Here is a 20,321-nt window from a genome sequence, read left to right on the forward strand (position 1 = left end):
AGAAATCCAGTGGCAGCCACTTCATACCACTGCATCCACTGGTTTGCGTTGCACTGGTAATGGTAAGACTTGGATAAAGCAATATTCTTGAGCTAAATTTAAGGGAACACGAAAATAGGAGGTCTATTGTTACAGACTCTGCAGAAACACTATGGACCTCAGCATCATCTGACCCTGTTGTCTCGAACTTCCTTTTTGTTACGATACCACAAACCATCGACTATTGAATATGTTGTAGTGAAAACACGGCAATGGAGAGCTTATTGCAGTGGAGGCATCCTACATTAGTACCATGCTAAAATCCACTGATCTCATGAAGGCGACCCATTCTTTCTCAAATTTTCTAGCATTAGACTGTGTTCCTCTGTGCTGAATTTACTACACTTGTGCCCATAGAAGCTATAAAGACACCTGGTAACAAACCTTTTAAGAAACAAGACAACCATTGAACAGATCAATATGTAATAATCTATAATCCATGATAAGTCTGTACCAAAGACTTAAATGCTGAAGGTAAATTGAAGTTTCACAATGAATTATTTTAAAAGGTTAAACACTATTACAACCAGCTTTTTGTTACATTTCTCTCCCTAACAGATATGGTTGTTTTATCTGAATAAAACAAGATTTGTGTCACATTAAATGTGGAAAAGGTCTGAATAGGGTTGGGCCAAATATTGATTTAATTTTTAAGATTAAATTTTTGGAAAATCTGGATTTTATTTTGCCATTGCACTTATTGGGCTTCCATGAAGAGAACACACAAGTGAAGTCTATTATGAGTTTAATGTGCAATACCACCTGCAGCAAACATTTTGTTATATCTTCATTGTTTACTACGGCAGAGCCACCATCTTGTTTTACAAGCATGTTTCACAGCTTGTATTTAGTTCCACTTTGAATTCAGGTCAACTCCCAGACAGATTGCTTGACATAAAAGCAAGTTTTAAAAATAATTTCTTAAATTTCTTTTTGTGAAATTTAAGAAATTATTAAGAAGGGGGAGAATGGAATAATCGCATTTGGTATAATAAAATCTGAGATTTTATTTTTAAGCCATATCACTCAGCCGTAGTTCCCAAATGATTTATTCTTGTCTATTCTTTTCACAACTCAAACACCAGGCATCTTAATAGCGTTAAGCAGATTCCTACATCTGTTGTATTGTCAAAATAAAAGCAGTTTATGCTTTTATTTTTTACATACGTCAGTGTATGACTGAATAATCAAAGCTTTCAGTTATAAGATCCCACTCCATGGATAATAAAGCAAAAGTCCCTTTTCAAAAAATAAAGACTTTATAAATACATACACTTCAATTTTTTCCCACCCATTTTTTATTGAAGCTTTAATGAAACTACATTAAACCTTACATAAGACATTTACACATGTTAAGCAAATTTATAATCAAATTAAACAATGTTTCAATTAAACTGCTCAGCTTTTTTGAACCAAGTAAACCTGCAGAAGCAGCACTTTTTTTAAAGGTCGCTGATACAACAATTACAACACTGTAGCGTAGCGTCATGGTGGTCTTTCAATGACAGTCATACTACAGGTATGTTAATCGGTGCTTTTGTGACAACCAAGATATATCAGGGCTTATTGATTATTCATGTTGTGGTGAATTTAGGTAAATTTGTGTCATGGTGGGATCTTGTTAGGTGTTCTTCTCCAGGAAAGCTTTGCAGCAGCGTAGACACTGTTCATACACCTTTTCAAAGTCTTCATCGCTTCCCTGAGGGGGAAAAAAAAAAATGACAGAAAAAAATGGACACAATTAAATAATGACTTACATCCTTTTAAGAGACAAAAATGGAGACAAACACACACATTATGAATGGTAGCGACCTACTCAACTGGAAAATTGTTTTCTCCTCACTCTGAGCACCACATTGAGTCAAAGCAGATGCCAAGAGGCTTACCGAGTGGTGAAAGCCGCACTCAAATTCAGACACATTCCTACTTGTCAAACAGTGGCACAACGCCAGACGAGACTTGTGTATTTCTGAAACTCTGTTTTTTTTGTTTTGTTTTATTATCCTTAAAAAAAAAAAAAACTCGGAAAAACAGGAAACATTTAGAATATTTAACACATTCTCTGGACTTGTCTTTGCATCTCAACCACTGTGTGTGAAATACCGGCATGAAATTGTGGATATGTTGTCTTAGCAGAAGCATTTATACGCCTTAAAACATTGTCATGTTGCAACCACAAACCTGAATGTACTTTACTGCTTTAGATTAATACAAAGTAGCACACCGTTGTAAAGTGGATGGAAAACAATGGATTAAAAAAGTGTGGCGATCATTTAGGAATTAGCGCCATATATGATGAGATTACATTTAATGAATCCAGCTGTTCTCTAAAGGCCTCAGAGGTTTGTTAGAAAACATTAACGAACAAACAGCATCATGACGAGCAGGGCAGACGGGTCAGGGAGAGAGCTCCTCCCTGCAGCTGTTAGACTGTACAACCATCCCTACTCCCCCAAAAAAAACAAAATAAAATGTTTACATTAATGATGCTCTTTGCACAGGTTTCCATGTTTTTGTAAACAGAAAAATATGAGAAAAGCTTTTTCACATAATATTAATACAGTTGTCTACGTTTAGGATGTGCATCTAGTATTAATTTATAATTTTATAACTTGAATTTCACAATCCTTGCTTATTTTTAGTGTGTGCATCTGTTTGCAAGTCATTTTGCAGCTTAAAGACTTTCAAATCCTGGCTATAGGATAAAAAGGTTTTATTCTATTCTTAAAGACTTGAAAGTGCAGTGAAAGGTGCTTGTACAAAGCTTCAACTTTAAGGAACTAAACGAAAATGCCAACAAAAAATTAAAACCAATCGTCCTTGTCCTTCCACTTGAGTTTATTTTGCGTTCGTCTATCACATAACATCCAAATCAAACACATTAAGGTCTGTGTTTGTAACCGAGAGTGAAGAAGTTCAACGAGCCAGTGTGAGTACTTCTGCAATGCAAGGGGTTTTAGCTCGGCTTGGAGAATTTGGCTGCAAATCATCCTGGTGTCAAGAAATATTTATGATGGATGTTGCAGGAAAACTTGGACCGCAAATACGCAAAAGTAAAATTGTTGCCCTATAACGGGAACGTTTTCTTCTGTCGAGTGAAAAACTTTATATTTAATCCACAAAGTATTTGGGTGGAGCTGTGCTCAGATAAAGTGTTGAGTTGACAGGATGGTTCTGAATGAAGCAGATAGCTGACATACGAGCTGTTGATCTGACAGAACGCCACGTTAAGACTTAGCAACCCAAAAAACAGGAATGTTATGCTTCAGCTTCCTGTCAAGACCTTGATTAAATTCTGTAAACCTGGAAACGAGTCTGTTTAGGCATTAAAACAGAATTGGTCAATTTGGACTGCAAACAGCAAAACCCTGAGGATGGAAAGGAAGCGTTCTGCGAGGCTACAGAGTTTAAGCCTCATCCCTCCCCAAGAGAATAAAGAAACACATGTCTCCGTTTATTTTGATGCAGCGACACTGATTGTCTCGTTTTGTGGTCATACCAGTGGGTTATTGGCCAGGGTCCCACAATCAAAGTGGTGTTTAATATTCAAACGGAAAACCGCAAAGAATATCAGCAGCTCTGGTAAGTAGACCTAGAAAGCCCCCGTTCGCCATGCAATGACCCAAATAACATGATTATCGTTTTATTTGGGGCTGACGTTCCAAGACGAGTAACAGAGCCGATGAAAACGGGAACAAACAGAACGAGTACGCCCAGCAGAGCTCTGGAGCACAGCTCTCTTCAGGACCACACGTGATAATAGTTATTCGCTGTGAGATTATTCAAAATACCTTCAAGAAAACATAAGGTTTAACAACCTGCAGACATTTCTCGCGAATGTATATTGATGTGTTATCGCTGCTATTTGTGCTCGGAAACCTGCTGCTACTTCTCTTTGGGCACCTTTCCAGCTTCTGCCTTTTTTCATTCACAACCCTCAGGATAGATCAAAAAAGGAGCCAAGAAACACGGTCCAAATCATCTGGCTGGGATTCCCGCTGCTGAGAGAGTATGTAAAGAACAAAAGAGTCGAGCCAGCCATGGAGCGTGAAAAGCCGAACCAATCGGAAACTCAAATAGAATTTATATATATATATAGACTTTTGTTGAAGTACAAGTAATTACAGTTCTGCTAAAAAAGCCCCTGCAATGAGCAGGGGTCTGGAAAGGTTGCGCAACATGTGTTTTTGAAGCTAGCAATTGATCCATCCTATTACCACAGGCCGCACTGTATTGCTTTGGAGCTGATTATTGCATGAAACGTGCGTAGAAAAGATCAAATTTCTCCCTCTGGACGGTGAATTCTCTCCATAACCACCTGAACACGGGAAAAGTTCATCGCAAGACAAAAATGGTAACAACTGGCTTCCCTGTGCACAGTATTCTGCTCTCGCTCCCTTTGCAAAGCCGTTCTAGTTATCCAAACTGTGACTCGGACAGAAAAGCGCCGGCTGCTCAACACCGTTCCTGGTTTTAAACTCAAGGAACAATCAGTTTTGATCAGTTCTGTAGGACGAGCAACGGGTATTTACGATCTGGGGTGCACAATTCTTCTGGATGTTTCAGTTGCCAATTTTGGATTTATTTATTTCGAAGGAAAAACACTGAGAAGCAAAAAAAAAAAAAAAAAAAAAAGTAGCATTTAATCAGGGAGGATCTGCCTGATTGATAATGATGTATTCACCAGCGTTAGGTTTGTTGCTTTGCTTGGGGACATATAAATGTTGTGATAATGTGCAGAGATGAGGAAAGCAGAGCTGCAGTTACAGAGAAGAATAAGAAATAAAGAGGCCTGTTCGTCTCACGTGTCCGACAGCGGAAAGCATTAAGCTAAATAAAATAAACTGACAGAATTGTCCATTTAGAAGACCTATTTGTCCCCGGGCTTCAGCTTCCTGGCTGACGTTGTGAGTTGTTGCCTCAGTATTTCCAAATAATGGTCTTTCCTTATGATCCCATCTACTTGGTGAAGTGCACCAGTCCCTTCAGCTGCACAACAGCCCCGCGTTTAGAGGTGTTTTTCTCCTCCCAGTGTAACGATGGTCATCTTTGCCAAATTTGGATTTCATCGGACCACAGGACAAGTTTCCAAATGTTAAGTTCTTTATTCCATGAATCAATTTAAAAACTGTAATCCAGCTTTATATGTTGCTTTTGGAGTAGTGGCTTCTTCCTTGCTGAGTGGCGTTTCAGCCCAAGTCATAACAGGACTTGATTCCATGTGAATAAAGGCTCTTTAACCAGTTTTGAAATCTTCACAAGGTCTTTTGCTTTTGTTCTGGGATTTCACGCCAAAACCCTCCCCCTGCCTGTACAGCATGTAACCTGTTCTCATACTTGTTTGAACAGATGAACATGGCACCCGTAGGCACCTGGATATTGTACCTACGGATAAATCTACGGTCTACTGTACAAAAAGGATCCGTTTTCTGCCAATTCCTGTTCTCCCTAGAATTTGGTTGACGTGTTTTAGTGCCGTCTGTTTGTCTCCAGCTAGCTTGCGGTGAAACAAACCTCAACAAGGATGATGTCATACACACCAATGTTTTCATTTGAAAAAGTTGCAGTGATGTTTATCTGAACTTTTAAGAATGCTCCATTAATCAGAAACTAGAACAGCTGTGTTCAATCTAATCCCAACCAATAAAAACACTTGACAGTCACGCAAACCAATATATTAGAAAGAACTTCTAGATGGACTTAAAGTCAAAGTGCTCTGTTGGACAGAGACTGTTTTAGAATAATAGCAGAACTTGTTCTCTCAGATCAGGGCTTTCTAATAAGATTTAACTGTAAATGATTGCACATAATATATTTTTTTTGCAGTCACAATGTACACATTCTTTTTGAACATAGAAGATCTTTAAGGAATCCCAGTTTGGATAACTTTTAACGCCCTCTCAATGAAGATCACCTCGGCAGTAGCTTTCACCTAGCTGTGGCATTGTTTTATCAAGCTTGAGAATTCATAATAAACTGTTCTCTCATTAACATGTAGTCCAACGAATTATTCCATTGAATTATACTCTCCAATCTGGGTAAGAGTCCAGCAAGGCCCGTCTGGTTTCCAGTGAGTTAGAGCCTTCTCTATGCTTCATTTAGTATAATTGTACATCTAGATCCAAAACTAATGTACCTTTTTTCATATTTTTCCTCAATACCACCAAATTTAAACACATTTTGTGAAAGGTTTAGACTAATCTTGCTAAAAACCGGACTGAAAATGCACAGATCCCACACAGACCAAAAGCATGAACGGTTTCACATATAATAAAAAAAACATAGAAGAGCTCAGAATCATTTAAAATAGCTACTGAACTGTTCTAAACAATGTAGGCTGAGAGCAAATTCATGTCATAAAAAAGGAAAATGTTTTTCAACACTTGCTCCATAAAGAATGAAGTTTCCTATCAGGTTGGGGCCTCCAGTGGGTCATATATTATTTCTGTAACGCTTCAGATATTTCCAGTGGTCAGTTTAGGACACGCTTTCAACGAAGAGCCATGCTGTCGTAACAGGAGTAGCATCGTTTCACTGAAATATGATCTATTTTCCCTTTTTCTTTGCATGGATGAGCTTTTACATTTATAAATCCATTCAGTGACTGATGACTGTTTCACATTATATATAACAAGACAAAAGACAAATATTTTTCCCCTCAAAGTGTTGAATTATTTTTCAACAAAGCTAAGCAAAGTGATGAAAACACACATTAGCCTAGAAAGAGTCTGCCTGTAGTGAGAAAGTGTTTTAAATTAACCACTAATTCTACAAAGATGTTGCCAGATTATATTATATTATTATATATATATATATATATATATATATATATATATATATATATATATATATATATATATATATATATATATACATATATATATAGTAATAATTGTAATTATTTCAACATTTTGCCTTATATTTTTATTTAAATACTGTTTACGTTATAGCAGATCATTGGATTCTGCTTTTATTTACATTTTTCAACGTTATACACCTTTACAGGTAAAAATTACATGCCAATAAACATTGACCCCTTATACCCCTAGGGGTTTAGGAGCAATTTCCTGCCTGAAATTACATACCTGGTATAAATCAAGTACAGCCCCACAGCTATAAGGTGTAAATGCAAAAAATGGTATCTGTGTGAAGCTAAGGCATTAAAGAATATTTTTCAATTAGAAACACTGTTACACTGTCACTATGTCTGATTTCGAGTTAAATAAACAAAGAAAAAATAAAAAATTTTGAGCCTTGCCTAAATTGTTTCCTAAATAACCACGGCAAAATTACATGAGAACCTTTATGGATCGGCATGTTGACTAACTGCAGCAAATCTGAATTGAATCAGCTGGAGTATATTTGTTTGGGCAGACCTGTGATTTTGGCATAATTAAGCCAAATGTGTTTTTCACCATATAAAGGGGAACCTGGTCAAATAAAAGTGCTGATTTTCATTGTAGGGCTCCTTCTGCACACGACAAACCCTTTGGAAATGAGATCTGTCCTGTGCATCCTCAACATGTACCATTGTGCACTGCATAAAATTAATAAAATGAAGGGAATACTTATAAATCATAACTTCTTACAAAGCTTCTAGAGCTGCCAATTTACTCTTGTGCACCACTATAGTGATAGATGAGAGAGAAAAAAACACAGTACTGAATATAGTTAAATTTTTCCAAATGGAAAATGACCCTAAGCATTGCATCAAATTGATAGAGATGCCCTTATCTCATGTGTAGATAGAGCTGAAAAGTTCTGTGTGAGAGCAAGGCGGCCTAAAAATCTGACATAATTACACCAGTTCTGTCAGAATAAATGGACCAAAATGCCAGAAAACGTGTGGAAAGAAACCAAACCAGTTGTATGAAAAAAATTGTCTCACTTGTTTTCACATTTAGCAAAAAGAAGTTATTTTGATTATCCTAACTTGTCCAAATCAGGAAATGATTTGTCTGATTCAATGTCAGACAGTAAAAACAAGTCAGGTGTTTTTTTTTTAAATGCAATGTATTTACATTTGTTGTTTTATCTGTAAATTAGAAGAAGTAAATAGAAGAAGCAGTAGACACGTTTAAGACAATTTAGGCATGAAAAATCTGGACTTTAAAAAAATGTTTAGGGCTTTATATTAAAAAAACTAGACTGTCAATCTTTTATAATCCTGAAACTAGACCGCATGTGTGTTTTGTTTTAAAATTGCGCTGGGAAACAAACCCAAACATTTTTGCTTATATACTTACATAATATGGGTCTTTGATGATCAGCTGGTTCTGAGGATCGTATGAACCGAGAAGCTCGATTTTGGCTTTGCAGTTTTTCACAGAATTGGCCTTCTTCTTCAAGTCACTATGAAGTCAAAGACAAATTGCATCTCATTCGGAGCAGATTTCAGTATGTAACTTCCTAAACATCCATGTGATCAATCTTGCCTGAAATCATTAATATACGAATTATACAGTTGCTTTTTGTTGTGGCAGATATCCGTGCAAAGGGTTACAGAAAGTGATTTGCAGAAATGTGCAATAAAATAAACAAATACAACTCAACCCTACTTAAGAATTTCAAATCTAAAGCAGTAAAAAAGAGGAAGTCCAACAATTAATGAACTCTTTTTGTCAGGCAATAAAAATATGTGGGAGGGGGGGGGGGGGGGGGGGCGCCTAAAGAGCAAAGACGAGGCATCCAAAGAACTCAGTAAGCTGCTTACAGATCAGATCTGCCACAGGCATGTGATCTCAAAATGATCCCTAAACGTTCAAAGTAGCAAAAAAATATCCCTCCCCATGACCTTTGGAAAGAGCTTAAGAAAGGCTATTGCTCATTAAAGGGAGGCATTCAGCGAGGAGTTAGTTGTAGCTCAGTGTTACCAGAAGTTTCTGGGTGAATGTGAATGAACAGCATGGATCACCAATGCAGAGTCAATGTTTTTGGATCCCAGCAGCACGACGGAGCGTTTAAAACATGACCCCGGTGTTTTCGGTGCCTGGGCGTCGTCAAACTGCGATCGACACGCAAAAAGGGAAAATAAACAACGCTGCGAGCCGGAATAACTGTACCTCAGGTTGCTCTCGTCCATGCAGAGTATGTAGTCGAAGCTCATGAAGTCATCTTTGGTCACCTGGAAGTGGGAGAGAAACGCAGAACAAGGCAAATATTAGTTTTGAAACACGGTACGGTCAGCAGAGACTCCCTCTGGTCCTTCGGTTAGAGGGGAGAATCCTCAGCAGCAAATATAAATCACCATCAAACAACGCTTCCTCCTTTCATCCATGCTTCAAAGTTAGATTTCTTACACAACAACAAATATGTTTTATATTTTAACAGCAGAAATTCAATGGATCTAGATTTAAACAAGAGCAACAGCTTTAAGCAAGACAAACAACTCTATTCAGTCTTCTTGCTGGGCTGAAATTGACTTCTTCTGCTTTTATAAAATCTGATTAACATGTTGTTGTTGGCTAAATGTTCACAATCAAGAAACTTGGCTGATTACAAAATAAGTCTGCATATATTTGTGTGTGTACTGAGAACAAGTATTAGCCTCATTACAGATTTTTGGGGGGGGTTTTTTTACTAAAAAAACCCTCTTTGAAACCATCTCCAGACAAATAGATGTTAATAACTTTTTTTTTTTGGATCTTGATTTGTTGTAGATCAGTGTATGATGAGAGCTGGCCTACTTCATGCTGTCAGGGAGGTTTTATCTCAATCAGGGCCGAGTGCGGCTTGTGATATAAGGGGTGTAAATTACCCGTACTTATTCACATGTGGCCACGTTGAATTGAATAGACTATTTTATGCAATTAAATTTAACTGGAAATCGAAATATGCATTGTGTTGTTTATTTGAGCTATGCTGGTCTAATATTTCCAATTGTTTAATGATCTGAACCAATTAAGTGTGGCAAAAAAAAAAGAGCAAAACAGGACATTTTAGAAGGGCTAAATACTTTTCACAGTATTGTATAAAAGCATGTGTGCAAAAGTAAATGATTTATTTGGATATGCTTTAATGGCAAAGAAAGAAAACATGTTTAAAAAGCAAAAGGGAACCAGGAGAATAACAAGAGAAGAAAAAAAATTATATTTCCTTTTAGACATACACATTATTTATGCAACAGGAGATGAATTAAGACAACTGATTAATCACAGAAATGAACATTCTCACTCTCCTACAGCTCTTCCCCACACATGGTGGCAGAGTTTTCCTGTTGAGCTCTGTGCTCTCACAGATTAAATAAAAAGGTGCTAATCCTCCTTTTAAAAAAAAAAAGAAAGTCCGCTTTTAAAACCCTGACAGGGATCCTGGGATTGTGTGGAGGGGAAAACATGTGGCTGAGAGTGAGAGGGGAGGATCTCATTGAAAGTAAGGAGTGAGTGCAGCGATACGCAACGTTCAAGCTCCGATAAAAAGCGAAGATAAACTCCTGATGAAGCCATGAGGAGATGGTACTGTACTGGGTGTAAAAATAAACCACTTTCCATTTTAAGGGTGAACTCTTTAAACCTGCGTTTTTTTAGAGAATTATGGGAAACATTTTTGTTGTTTCAGGGCTATGTTGTTTCAACTATGGCCATCATTCTTCTCCTATTATAAAACATTCTGTCCGCTTGTCTATTAATTTTAGAAACGCAGTGCTCCTAAATATTTCATTGGACATTTTTAGTAATTAGCATCTATAAGCAGCTTACTGAACAGGGCCTTCTTTAATATAAACGGGGGGGAAAATGAAGAAAATGGATTACAAAATAAAAAAAACCTGTGCAGAATTATAAAGAAGCAAGAATAAAAATAGATCATACATCTATTATTATCAACCTAGCCACAGGTGTTTTCACTGTGTAACAAATGTCATCATTCTATCTTTGTTAGGATCCAAAGATTTAACCCTATTGGTTTGTTATTTCTGCCATTTTTGTCCAAGGTCATGAAAACTCTTATTAATACTTATTAATGTAACTAATACTGAATATCTGAGTACTGGTCATACTGAACAAACGTTATCCCCTCACAGGGAAGAAATGGACGAAGAAATTGATCCTTACATGGGGAAGGACAAATCTGCTCCTTCTGTCAGAATCTGGGTTGAGGATCTTAACGACACGCTTCACTCAGAGAACAGAAGATATCCGCTGAAGGACAACCTGGGGCAAATTTTAACAAAATCTGGAAACCTTTCAGATAATTTCTCATGGTTACAACCGCAATAACCACCTCAGGCTAATAAGATGTTTGTCAGTAGATGGCCCCACTGGATCGGGGTGTAATAAAAAGGTTTGCAACTTGGCTGACCCATCTTTTTTTTTTTCCCCCCCTTTTGCTTTTCTCTGTTAAAACTCTCTCTTCCTCTATGCGTTAATACTTCCTTTACGGCTGTGAGGGATTATACAGCACCAGCCATGTTTATTAGTACACATGTTAGAAATGTTAAGAGCCTAAAAACAAATTCATCTTCATTTCAGTCGCATAATCTCACACTGATAAAACAAATTGGAAATCCAACCAAAAACTGTAGATGAAAATATTTCATATTACATATTAAATATAAAATGTACAATAAATGTTTTTCTTTCAGTTCAAGAAACTTCTTTATTGAGGTATGGTAATTTATGAAGAGTATCTCTTTTTAGATTAATAAAAAAAAGTCATGGATAGATTAATCGATTACTGAAATAATCATGAAAGAAGGTAGATTTTGTGTGTAGTGAGCTATACCTTTGGCTACCGATTTTCAGTTCACTGGTGAACTTCATTTACATCCTTTACAATCCTCCTTACTGTATGCGCTGTTAGAGTGGCATTATTTAAGAAATTACAAGCGTCATTGCGATGCTAGTGTCGCGCTCAAATAGCTTGGATGTAATATTTGTTAGATCATTGCTTACGTGCAATGCATTCACACTGTGTATTGCAACATCTGGCCAGTTAATTGGTCTTAATCCGCCCTTCATGCCCACACTGAGGCTCTGAACTCAAACTGGATTCAGATTAGGGACATTTCAATTATGATCTTAAACGTGTTTTAAAAAGAGGTGTGATCACAATTAATTTACTATTAAATGGTTATATGCTTTTATTGGATGTGTCTTGTGGCTTTTGATATGTAAAAGGTATATATACTTGTTCCTATTAAATAAAACGCTGCAAATGTAGTTTTAGTTGCCAAGATGTTAAAACTCAAAGAAATTAAAATAGTGTAAAAGACAGAAAGGAGGGCGGGAAATCTGTCTTAATCATAATATACATTATTATCGGATTATTCAGCTATGTTATCTTAATTAAGAGGTTTCCTCTTATCGTGGAGCTCTGTTTGGTGGCTAAATAAACTGTCGTAGACAAGCGTTGAAACCCATGACTAAAAGAAAATGAGACCCTAAAAACTATTATGAAATTAGTTAAGTGTGTTACAAAATTTTTATTTAAATGTAGGATTTTTTTAAAAATGTTCAATGTAAGATTAGGCAAGTACGATAAAAGATTAATTTGTATCTTTAACCATCTTTAGTGGAGGTGCCAATAAATGTATATGTATCTGTATCATAGGGCTGGGCGATATGACTTTAAAATAAAATCGGAGATTTTATTTTACCAAATCCGATTAATCAATTTCTTTTTTCCTCCTTTTCTTTTCATAAAAAGAAATGAAAGTAATTAATCTAAAAACTTGCTTTTAAGAGCAGGCTTCACATCACTTGTGTAACTTCAAACTAAGTTTAAAAAAATAAGTAAATGAGTAAATTAAAATGCCTCGCATTACGGTAAAAAAAAAAAAAAAAAAGATTAAATTGATTTATCGCCCAGCCCTACTGTATCAAAAAGATCGTTCAATATAGACACTACTTAACTACCTCTGATAAACATTTCTATTTAGTGTTACACATTTGTTTCATCATTGCGGAGCATTACCTCTCAATCGATGGTTTAATGATAAAGAGCCATATTTGGTTAAATACATATTTGTGCTTAATGGTGGCGCGAATCGACTCCAACAAACATATTTGATCAGCATCAAAATGCAAAAAAGATAAGCAAAATTAATGTGATTACAACAGGATTGTGGTATTTTGGCTAAAGCTGATCATTCCTAAAATGTTGACACAATGATAACACAAACAAGGACGGAACCAGAACTTCAGTCCTCCTAAATCCGACGGCTTGCCTGCAGTTTTTGAGAAGCGGAAAAACGTTCCACATTACTTGTTATAGATGTCATCTGAGAATGTCTGCCTTATTGAACAAACACTCTTGTTTATTTGGAGATGCAGTGGTCTCCAGGCGATATCCCAACAGGCCAATTTGCTTGAAGACAGGCTGTACCAGAAGTTCAGCAAAGCGGGGCGGTGGGAGCAAAAAAAATCAAATGAAAGAAGCGGAAAAAGACTGATAAAGGAAAAAGCAAAAAGCTTGTCGGGGCTCATTGTGTGGATTTGGTTGAGTTTAAGCCAGAGGTCTAGCCTTCTGATTTAAGGAGATTAAATGTGAGCCTGACAGAATGGGTTTATTGTGAGACAACGCTAGGAGACAGCAGATCTCAGGCAAAGGGTCAGACACCAGAGATGTCTCACGAAAGAAAAGGGAGAGAGAAAAAAAAAAGTGTTATAAGGTGACGGGTGGGGGGACTAGGAGGTACTCTTGAGGATGAGCCAGCACCACAAAGAGCTTCAGGTCCCAAGACAAGCAAAATATCCTGGTGTGATATCTGGCTCCTTTTAAAATTGGAACATAGTATGAAAAGGGGTTTGCTATGACGCCAACAGCTGCTTTTCACAAACACGGCTAGGATGAATATTCTGAACAGCATTTTAGACCAACTCGTGTGTTTCGACTTTTTTGCGCCTTAAAAGAAAAAAAAAAAAACGCATAAGCACCTCAACAGGATTCCTATTTCTATAGTAAAAGATTATTTTTAGTGCAAAAAAAAAATAACCGAAACCCAGAGTCAAAACATCTGAAATAATTTGTTTCCTTCATAGTGTTTTAACAATTAATTTTTAATAAATGAGCGCTGTGGGAAGCATCCCCCCCCGCCCCCTCCTCAGACAGTTTTCTTAGGTTTTTGCATTGTGGTTACACATTTATCAGATCAACAAACTAACCTTACTATCAGACAGAGATAACCAGAGTAAATACAAAACTTTGTATACAAATGATCGCTTTATTTATGAAGAGAAAAAGCCATCCAAACAAAAACGTCGCTATTTGATAAAGTAATCCTCCTCTAAAGGCTAATAACTGGTCGTTTTAACGTTTGTTATTCCAGCATTTGGAATAACAGGCAATGAGGCCTGTGGCCCACGCTGCAAATTTGTTTTAATCCACTCACACTGGAGAGTTTACAACCATGAATTGTCTGTTTAAGGTTATGCCGCAACATCTCAATCTGATTTAAGCTATGACTTTTACTAGGCCACACCGAAAGTTTTAGTTTTTCTGGGGTTTTTTTGTTTTGTTTTTTTAACCATTTAGAGTCGGACTTGATTGTGTGCTTTGGATCGTTGTCCTGCTGCATACCCCACGAGATTAAGGTCATGAACCCGTGGCCGGACAAGCTCCTCCAGGATTTTCTGCTGGAGAGCAGAATTCATGCTTCCATCAATCGTGGCAAATCACCTGGGACATAAAGCAGCCCCAGACCATGACCCTCCTGCCACATTTGACCACCGGTATGATGGTCTTCTAAACTTTGGTGTTTGATTTATACTAGATGTAACAGGACGGTTACTGCATCAGTAGTCTACAGCCTAACTTCCTAAAAGTCTTAGGTATCATTCGGAAATGTGAGACTGTTTTTGTTTTTTTTAGTCTGTGGTTATTATTTTTTTAAACTTGCATGGAGGCCATTCTCCCCCAGTTTCTTTCCTATTGTTCTAATCATAGACACTAACATAGGCAAATGAGGTCTGCAGTGTTTTAAAATTTCAGGGTTCTTTTGTGACTTCCTAGATTAATAGTTCACACACTCTTGGGGTAATTGTGGTCAGCCAGGCATTCCTCTGAAGGTTTACCACTATATCCGGTTTTCTCCATTTGTGGAAAAAAAAGTTCTTACAGTTTTTCAGAGGAGCCTGTTAACACTAGAAATTCAATTCAATTCAATTCAATTTTATTTATATAGCGCCAAATCATGAAACATGTCATCTCAAGGCACTTTACAAAGTCAAGTTCAATCATATTATACAGATTGGGTCAGATTATACAGATTGGTCAAAAATTTCCTATATAAGGAAACCAGTTGATTGCATCAAAGTCCCGACAAGCAGCATTCACTCCTGGGGAACCGTAGAGCCACAGGAAGAGTCATCTGCATTGTACATGGCTTTGCTGCAATCCCTCATAATGAGCAAGCATGAAGCGACAGTGGGAAGAAAAACCACCCATTAACGGGGAAAAAAAAACCTCCCGCAGAACCGGGCTCAGTATGAACGGTCATCTGCCTCGACCGACTGGGGTTACAGAAGACAGAACAGAGACACAACAAGAGAAACAAATATGGCTTTGTAATCATTTACTGGTCGACATATCTGATGTAAATCACCTTGTTTCTCATTTTCTCTTTAATTTCTTTAGATTATAATACGATGTGATGCTTTTTAAGATATTTTAGCCAACCTCATGTTGTAAAACAGGTTCTATTACACATTTATTGACTGAGCCGATTTGGCAGCAATCAGACCTCGGTGTGGCTAATGAAATTTAACCAGGCCAGATGTGTTTAGTTAGCATTTTACCATAATAAATGAATCCATAACTTGAATGCTTCTGTTTTATATATCCAGGTTATCACTCTCTGATATTAAAGTTCATATATGACCAAAAAAGGAAAAAGCCGACCAATGTGTCAGGAGATGCTTTTTCTGCATTAACTGAACAAAAGAAAAAGAGAAAAAGAAAATAAATTGAATAAATACATTTTAAATAGCCACAACAAAGTATTACATATTGGTATAAGTTACAGCCCAAGATGTCACAAGCATGCAAGTCTAAATAAAAATCTTTAGTATTTTCATGACATCGTGGACATCAAACGCGTCTCCATAAGAAAGTTTGTGAAATTTGCTGTTATTGATGCTGAAACCTAGACTAAATGAAATGTTCATTCGAACACACACACCTTAAATGCACCCGTTGTTAATTATAATCAAGACCAGAACAGCCGACATCGATTAACAACTGACCAGATCAACATCCTAGGAGTTTAAACTTACGTCATATTGTATTCTATTAAAAAAGTATCACTGTATTCCTTTTTATATAAATGTAAAGTCATAGAGTGAGAACAATAGTCAATAAAACTATAAAACCAGCACACCCATCCATATCATTTAGCATCCTGGCGTGCTGATTTATGGTTCCAGTATCACACACCGGTGTTTTTATAGACCCTTTTTAAAGCTGGATGTGTCGAACCTGTAAAGAATGTATCCAAAATGACCTCTAATAGTCAAATAATGTACAATTAACAAAAAGATCAGAACAAAGAAGATTGGGAATAATCTTAAAAATAACTAATGAGGTGAACGGAGCCACAGATCATCCATCTGTACCTGTCGGGCCCTATGGCTTGTCTCAATGCCATACTTCCTCAGGCAAGCCAGGCCTCGGGAATCCGGTGAGCTGCCTGTATTCCAGTCAGATGTGGCGCCACTGTCTATGAGCCACTGCAAAAACAGAACACAGAAAGGGGGCGCTAGCTACTGCTCCGTGGAGAGGAGCGTGGTCGTACCTGCTTGGCCACGTGCCTCATGGGCACGCCATGCCTCTTCATGCAGGCTTGACCGCGGTGGTCTGGAGGGTTTCCTATCTCATAGGTGGAGGTGGCAGCACTGTCTATCCTCCACTAGGCAGAGCAGGGCATGGAGAACAACAACACCACGTCAAAACTGGGTCATGTTGCCAAATAAGTAGAAGTTGAAGGTCTTTCAAATATTATAGGGATCGTTGAAGATTGTATTAATTTTTCTACTTATTTAACTAAGGATAGTACATATACAGCATTAAAATATATTGAAATAAAAAGCAATATGTGCTAGTGATTGCAGGGGCAAAATGTGCATACCTTGTTGAACTTTGTATATTCTAAGTCTTCCAACCATAAACCGTTTAACTTCTGATATCCCAATTATCAGATGTATAATCCAGAATTTTTACTTTGCCATTTTCTTACAGATAACACATATACAGTATTTCACAAAATTCTACCGGTAATTCTTTATATTTAGCTTCCAGACCAGGTTGGCTTCCCTGCTATGTTTAAAAGTGGTTTAGAGCAATACTTCTTAAAGCTTGCAAATGACCTTCACATTTCACTCATTTTCAGCCAAATATAAAGAATTTGTTGACAGTTGCACAATATAGCAAAGCTATATATTGATTGTAAAAAACATATTCTCATTAAAAAAAAAGTTCTATACTACATATCTATATATTTTAAAAAGCAAACCTGCATAACTAGTTTAAAGATGGGTGTTTCACCCTTTATTCTTTCACAGTTGAAAAGAAATGCAATATTCTGTAATGTATGGATGAAATACTGATGACTTTACCTTATCAACCAACCCAGCGTCTGTTGCCATCTTCCTAAACACAGCTTCGGCAATGGGGGACCTGCAAATGTTCCCTGTTTAAAACCACAACACACATTAATGGGATGTTTCAAAACATAAAAAACATTTGAAAAAAGCAGCAGTAAAACCTTCACTTGAAGAATAAGCTATGACAGGATTGATACGTTATAGGACAAAAAATAGTATGTTGGGTCCCGATATAAAAGCCATAAAATACAAAAAATAATAATTTCAACATTTGTGAGGAAAGAAATTAATTTCTGTAAGTTAATGTCATTCAATTATGAAATATATTAACTTTACAAACCCTACTGAGATCTGGCCAAAAACAATGTACCACATAGTCTTAATTAGCACAACAATTTATGAAATCTCTTTAAACTGAGATGCAAACGGTAGAGAACATCCTGGGATTCCAAGGGTTGTTACATTTTTAGGGTTGAGATAGAAATAACCCCAGCAGCATTTTTTTTTTCTCAAATGAAAAGTGTTGTATTTCTCAGATTTTGATTACAATACCTATAAATTAATAAAGTTTCACTGATTTTAGTCTTTATTTTGAAAGAAACCAAGACCTTTCTTTGAACTAGTATCTTATCTTAATAATTTAATTCAAGTTTACAGTTCTTTAAGATAACATTTTTGGAAAATTCAGGATTTTATTTTGCCAATACACTCACCTGGCTTCCATTAAGAGAAAAGCCTACAATTAATATATGTTTAGGAAACTACACTATGAAAAATATGGGAAAGAGAAAACTTTTTTTTACCATAAAATGACACTAAATTTATTCATTCACTTATTAATTTTTAAAGTTAATTTGAAGTTACACAAGTGATGTGAAGCCTGTTCTCAGCTCATTGTGTAATACCACTAGGAGCAAACATTTTGTAACATTGTTATTGTTTACAATGGCAAGGCCACCATCTTGTTTTACAAGAATGTTTCACAGCTTGTATTTAGTTGCACTTTGAATTCAAATCAACTGCTAGATGACATGCTTGAAATAAAAGCAAGTTTTAAAATAATGTCTTTAATTACATTTGTGAAACAAGAAATTTGATTAATCACATTTGGTGTAATAAAATCAGAGATTCTTATTAAGCCATATTGCCCAGCCCTATAAAAATAAGGTAATTTCTGTTGTACTTGACAGAAGTTGACAAAATTGTACAAACTAATCAATATCTAAAGTATTCACAAACATTTTCATCTCTTTTTAAAGACTATAGTTTTAGGATCCTCGTATTGCATACATGCCTTGAAAAAAAGATTGCATGCAGAACAAAGAACCCAACTAAGAGTGAACAGATCACCCATATCTCTTTTTACTATGTAGTTCATTTTGGAATCCGCTTTTCAGGCATTTGATAAAACATGGACAGAATAAAAATAAATAGTGATGTTCAATTCATTTTCAGTCCCATCGGTTCCAGCTACGGTTTATTGAACAAACGCTCTTTACTTTCACTTTTAAAAGTAAAGTGCTCTTGTATTACTTTTTTAAATAATAATAATTTTGAAAAATGAAAAACATATACTAAGTCTTCAAGATTGCCATGACACTTCAGACAAAACAATAAATGACTAAGATAACCAAAAATACAATAAACAAATACAAGTTTAATTTTATTAAACTAACTAGGATCTCAAGTTGGAAAGCATTAACTAGGGCTGCATTCCATATCCGCATATTTGCATGCTTAGTGTGCATGAAACAACAAGAACGCAGCTATAATCGACCTTGTCATACGAGGTTACGTATAAAAAATGTGATCGTGTCAAACTAAACTGAGATGAGTTTGGATGTCGCGCCTTTTGTAGCGATTTGCAACATACTATAAGCAAGTTTAATGAAATCCTGTACGAAACTGAATTGGCACCAGTCCGGTTTCCCCACACATGTATTGCTTTTGTTTCTGTCACATCTGACTGCATTTCAGTTCAAACGTATCTAAAACCTTAACATATTTTTATGGGTAAATTCCAGTCCTCAGTTCATGGTTTATGGGCCTGACGTGCAACTTTAATGACAGCACCGGAAACAAGCTAGCTAAAAAAAAAAATCTGACGATAACCCGATTAAAAAAAAAAAGAAGTGGAAAAGTATAAAAACAGGCATGTCTTCTACATAATGTGTTAAACTTAGACTGGTTTGCTAACAGTTTTGCAAAAGCCGTCTCTTACCCAGGCAAACGAACAGAACCGATTTCGTGCCGGTGGCCGCCATGGTGCACTGAAGGGACCTGAGTTACGTCATAGGGGCGACCAACTCCTGCCTGAACAAAAGTATGCTCACATGAAATCCATTCTCAAGTGGAACTTCTGAAAAGCTTCCTTATTACTATATTATTTACAACTTGGGTTTGCATTTTACATACTTATTGTTCATGTAAATATCAAACCCAGCTTACAGTATTCATACAGTTTTTCAGAATTTGTCATGGTTACATCCATTCAATCCATTCAATGTATTTTATTTGGATTTCATAGACCAACACAAAGGAGCACACAGTCATGAAGTAGAAGGAAGAAGATACATGGAAGATACATTTACACATGAAAATATGAAAAGTGAGGTGTGTATGTGTATTCGAGGCAAAGCAAGGCAAGTTTATTTGTATAACACATTTCAGTAACAAGACAATTCAACGTGCTGTTCATGAACTGAACAAAGAAAAGAAAGATTGCAGAAGAAAGTACACTGCAGT

The 20,321-nt window shown here is 36.5% G+C and overlaps 1 protein-coding gene across 2 annotated transcripts; it reads right to left on the reverse strand.

Moving 5' to 3' along the window:
- Positions 1-1,320: 1,320 nt before the first annotated feature.
- Positions 1,321-19,893, reverse strand: acp1 (acid phosphatase 1). Of its 2 annotated transcripts, none has more exons than XM_012867407.3 (6): positions 19,798-19,893; positions 17,589-17,662; positions 16,590-16,703; positions 9,102-9,163; positions 8,286-8,391; positions 1,321-1,738 (listed from the first exon to the last, which is right to left on the reverse strand). In XM_012867407.3, exons 1-6 carry the CDS (start codon positions 19,838-19,840, stop codon positions 1,661-1,663), a joined length of 477 nt encoding a protein of 158 aa, XP_012722861.1. In that variant the 5' UTR covers positions 19,841-19,893; the 3' UTR covers positions 1,321-1,660. The 2 variants fall into 2 exon arrangements, with proteins under 2 accessions (XP_012722861.1, XP_012722862.1); XM_012867408.3 differs by lacking the exon at positions 16,590-16,703 and adding an exon at positions 16,769-16,882.
- Between the last annotated feature and the right edge of the window lie 428 nt (positions 19,894-20,321).

The sequence above is a fragment of the Fundulus heteroclitus genome, chromosome 15 (genome assembly GCF_011125445.2).
Source record: "Fundulus heteroclitus isolate FHET01 chromosome 15, MU-UCD_Fhet_4.1, whole genome shotgun sequence".
NCBI classification, from domain to species: Eukaryota; Metazoa; Chordata; class Actinopteri; order Cyprinodontiformes; family Fundulidae; genus Fundulus; species Fundulus heteroclitus.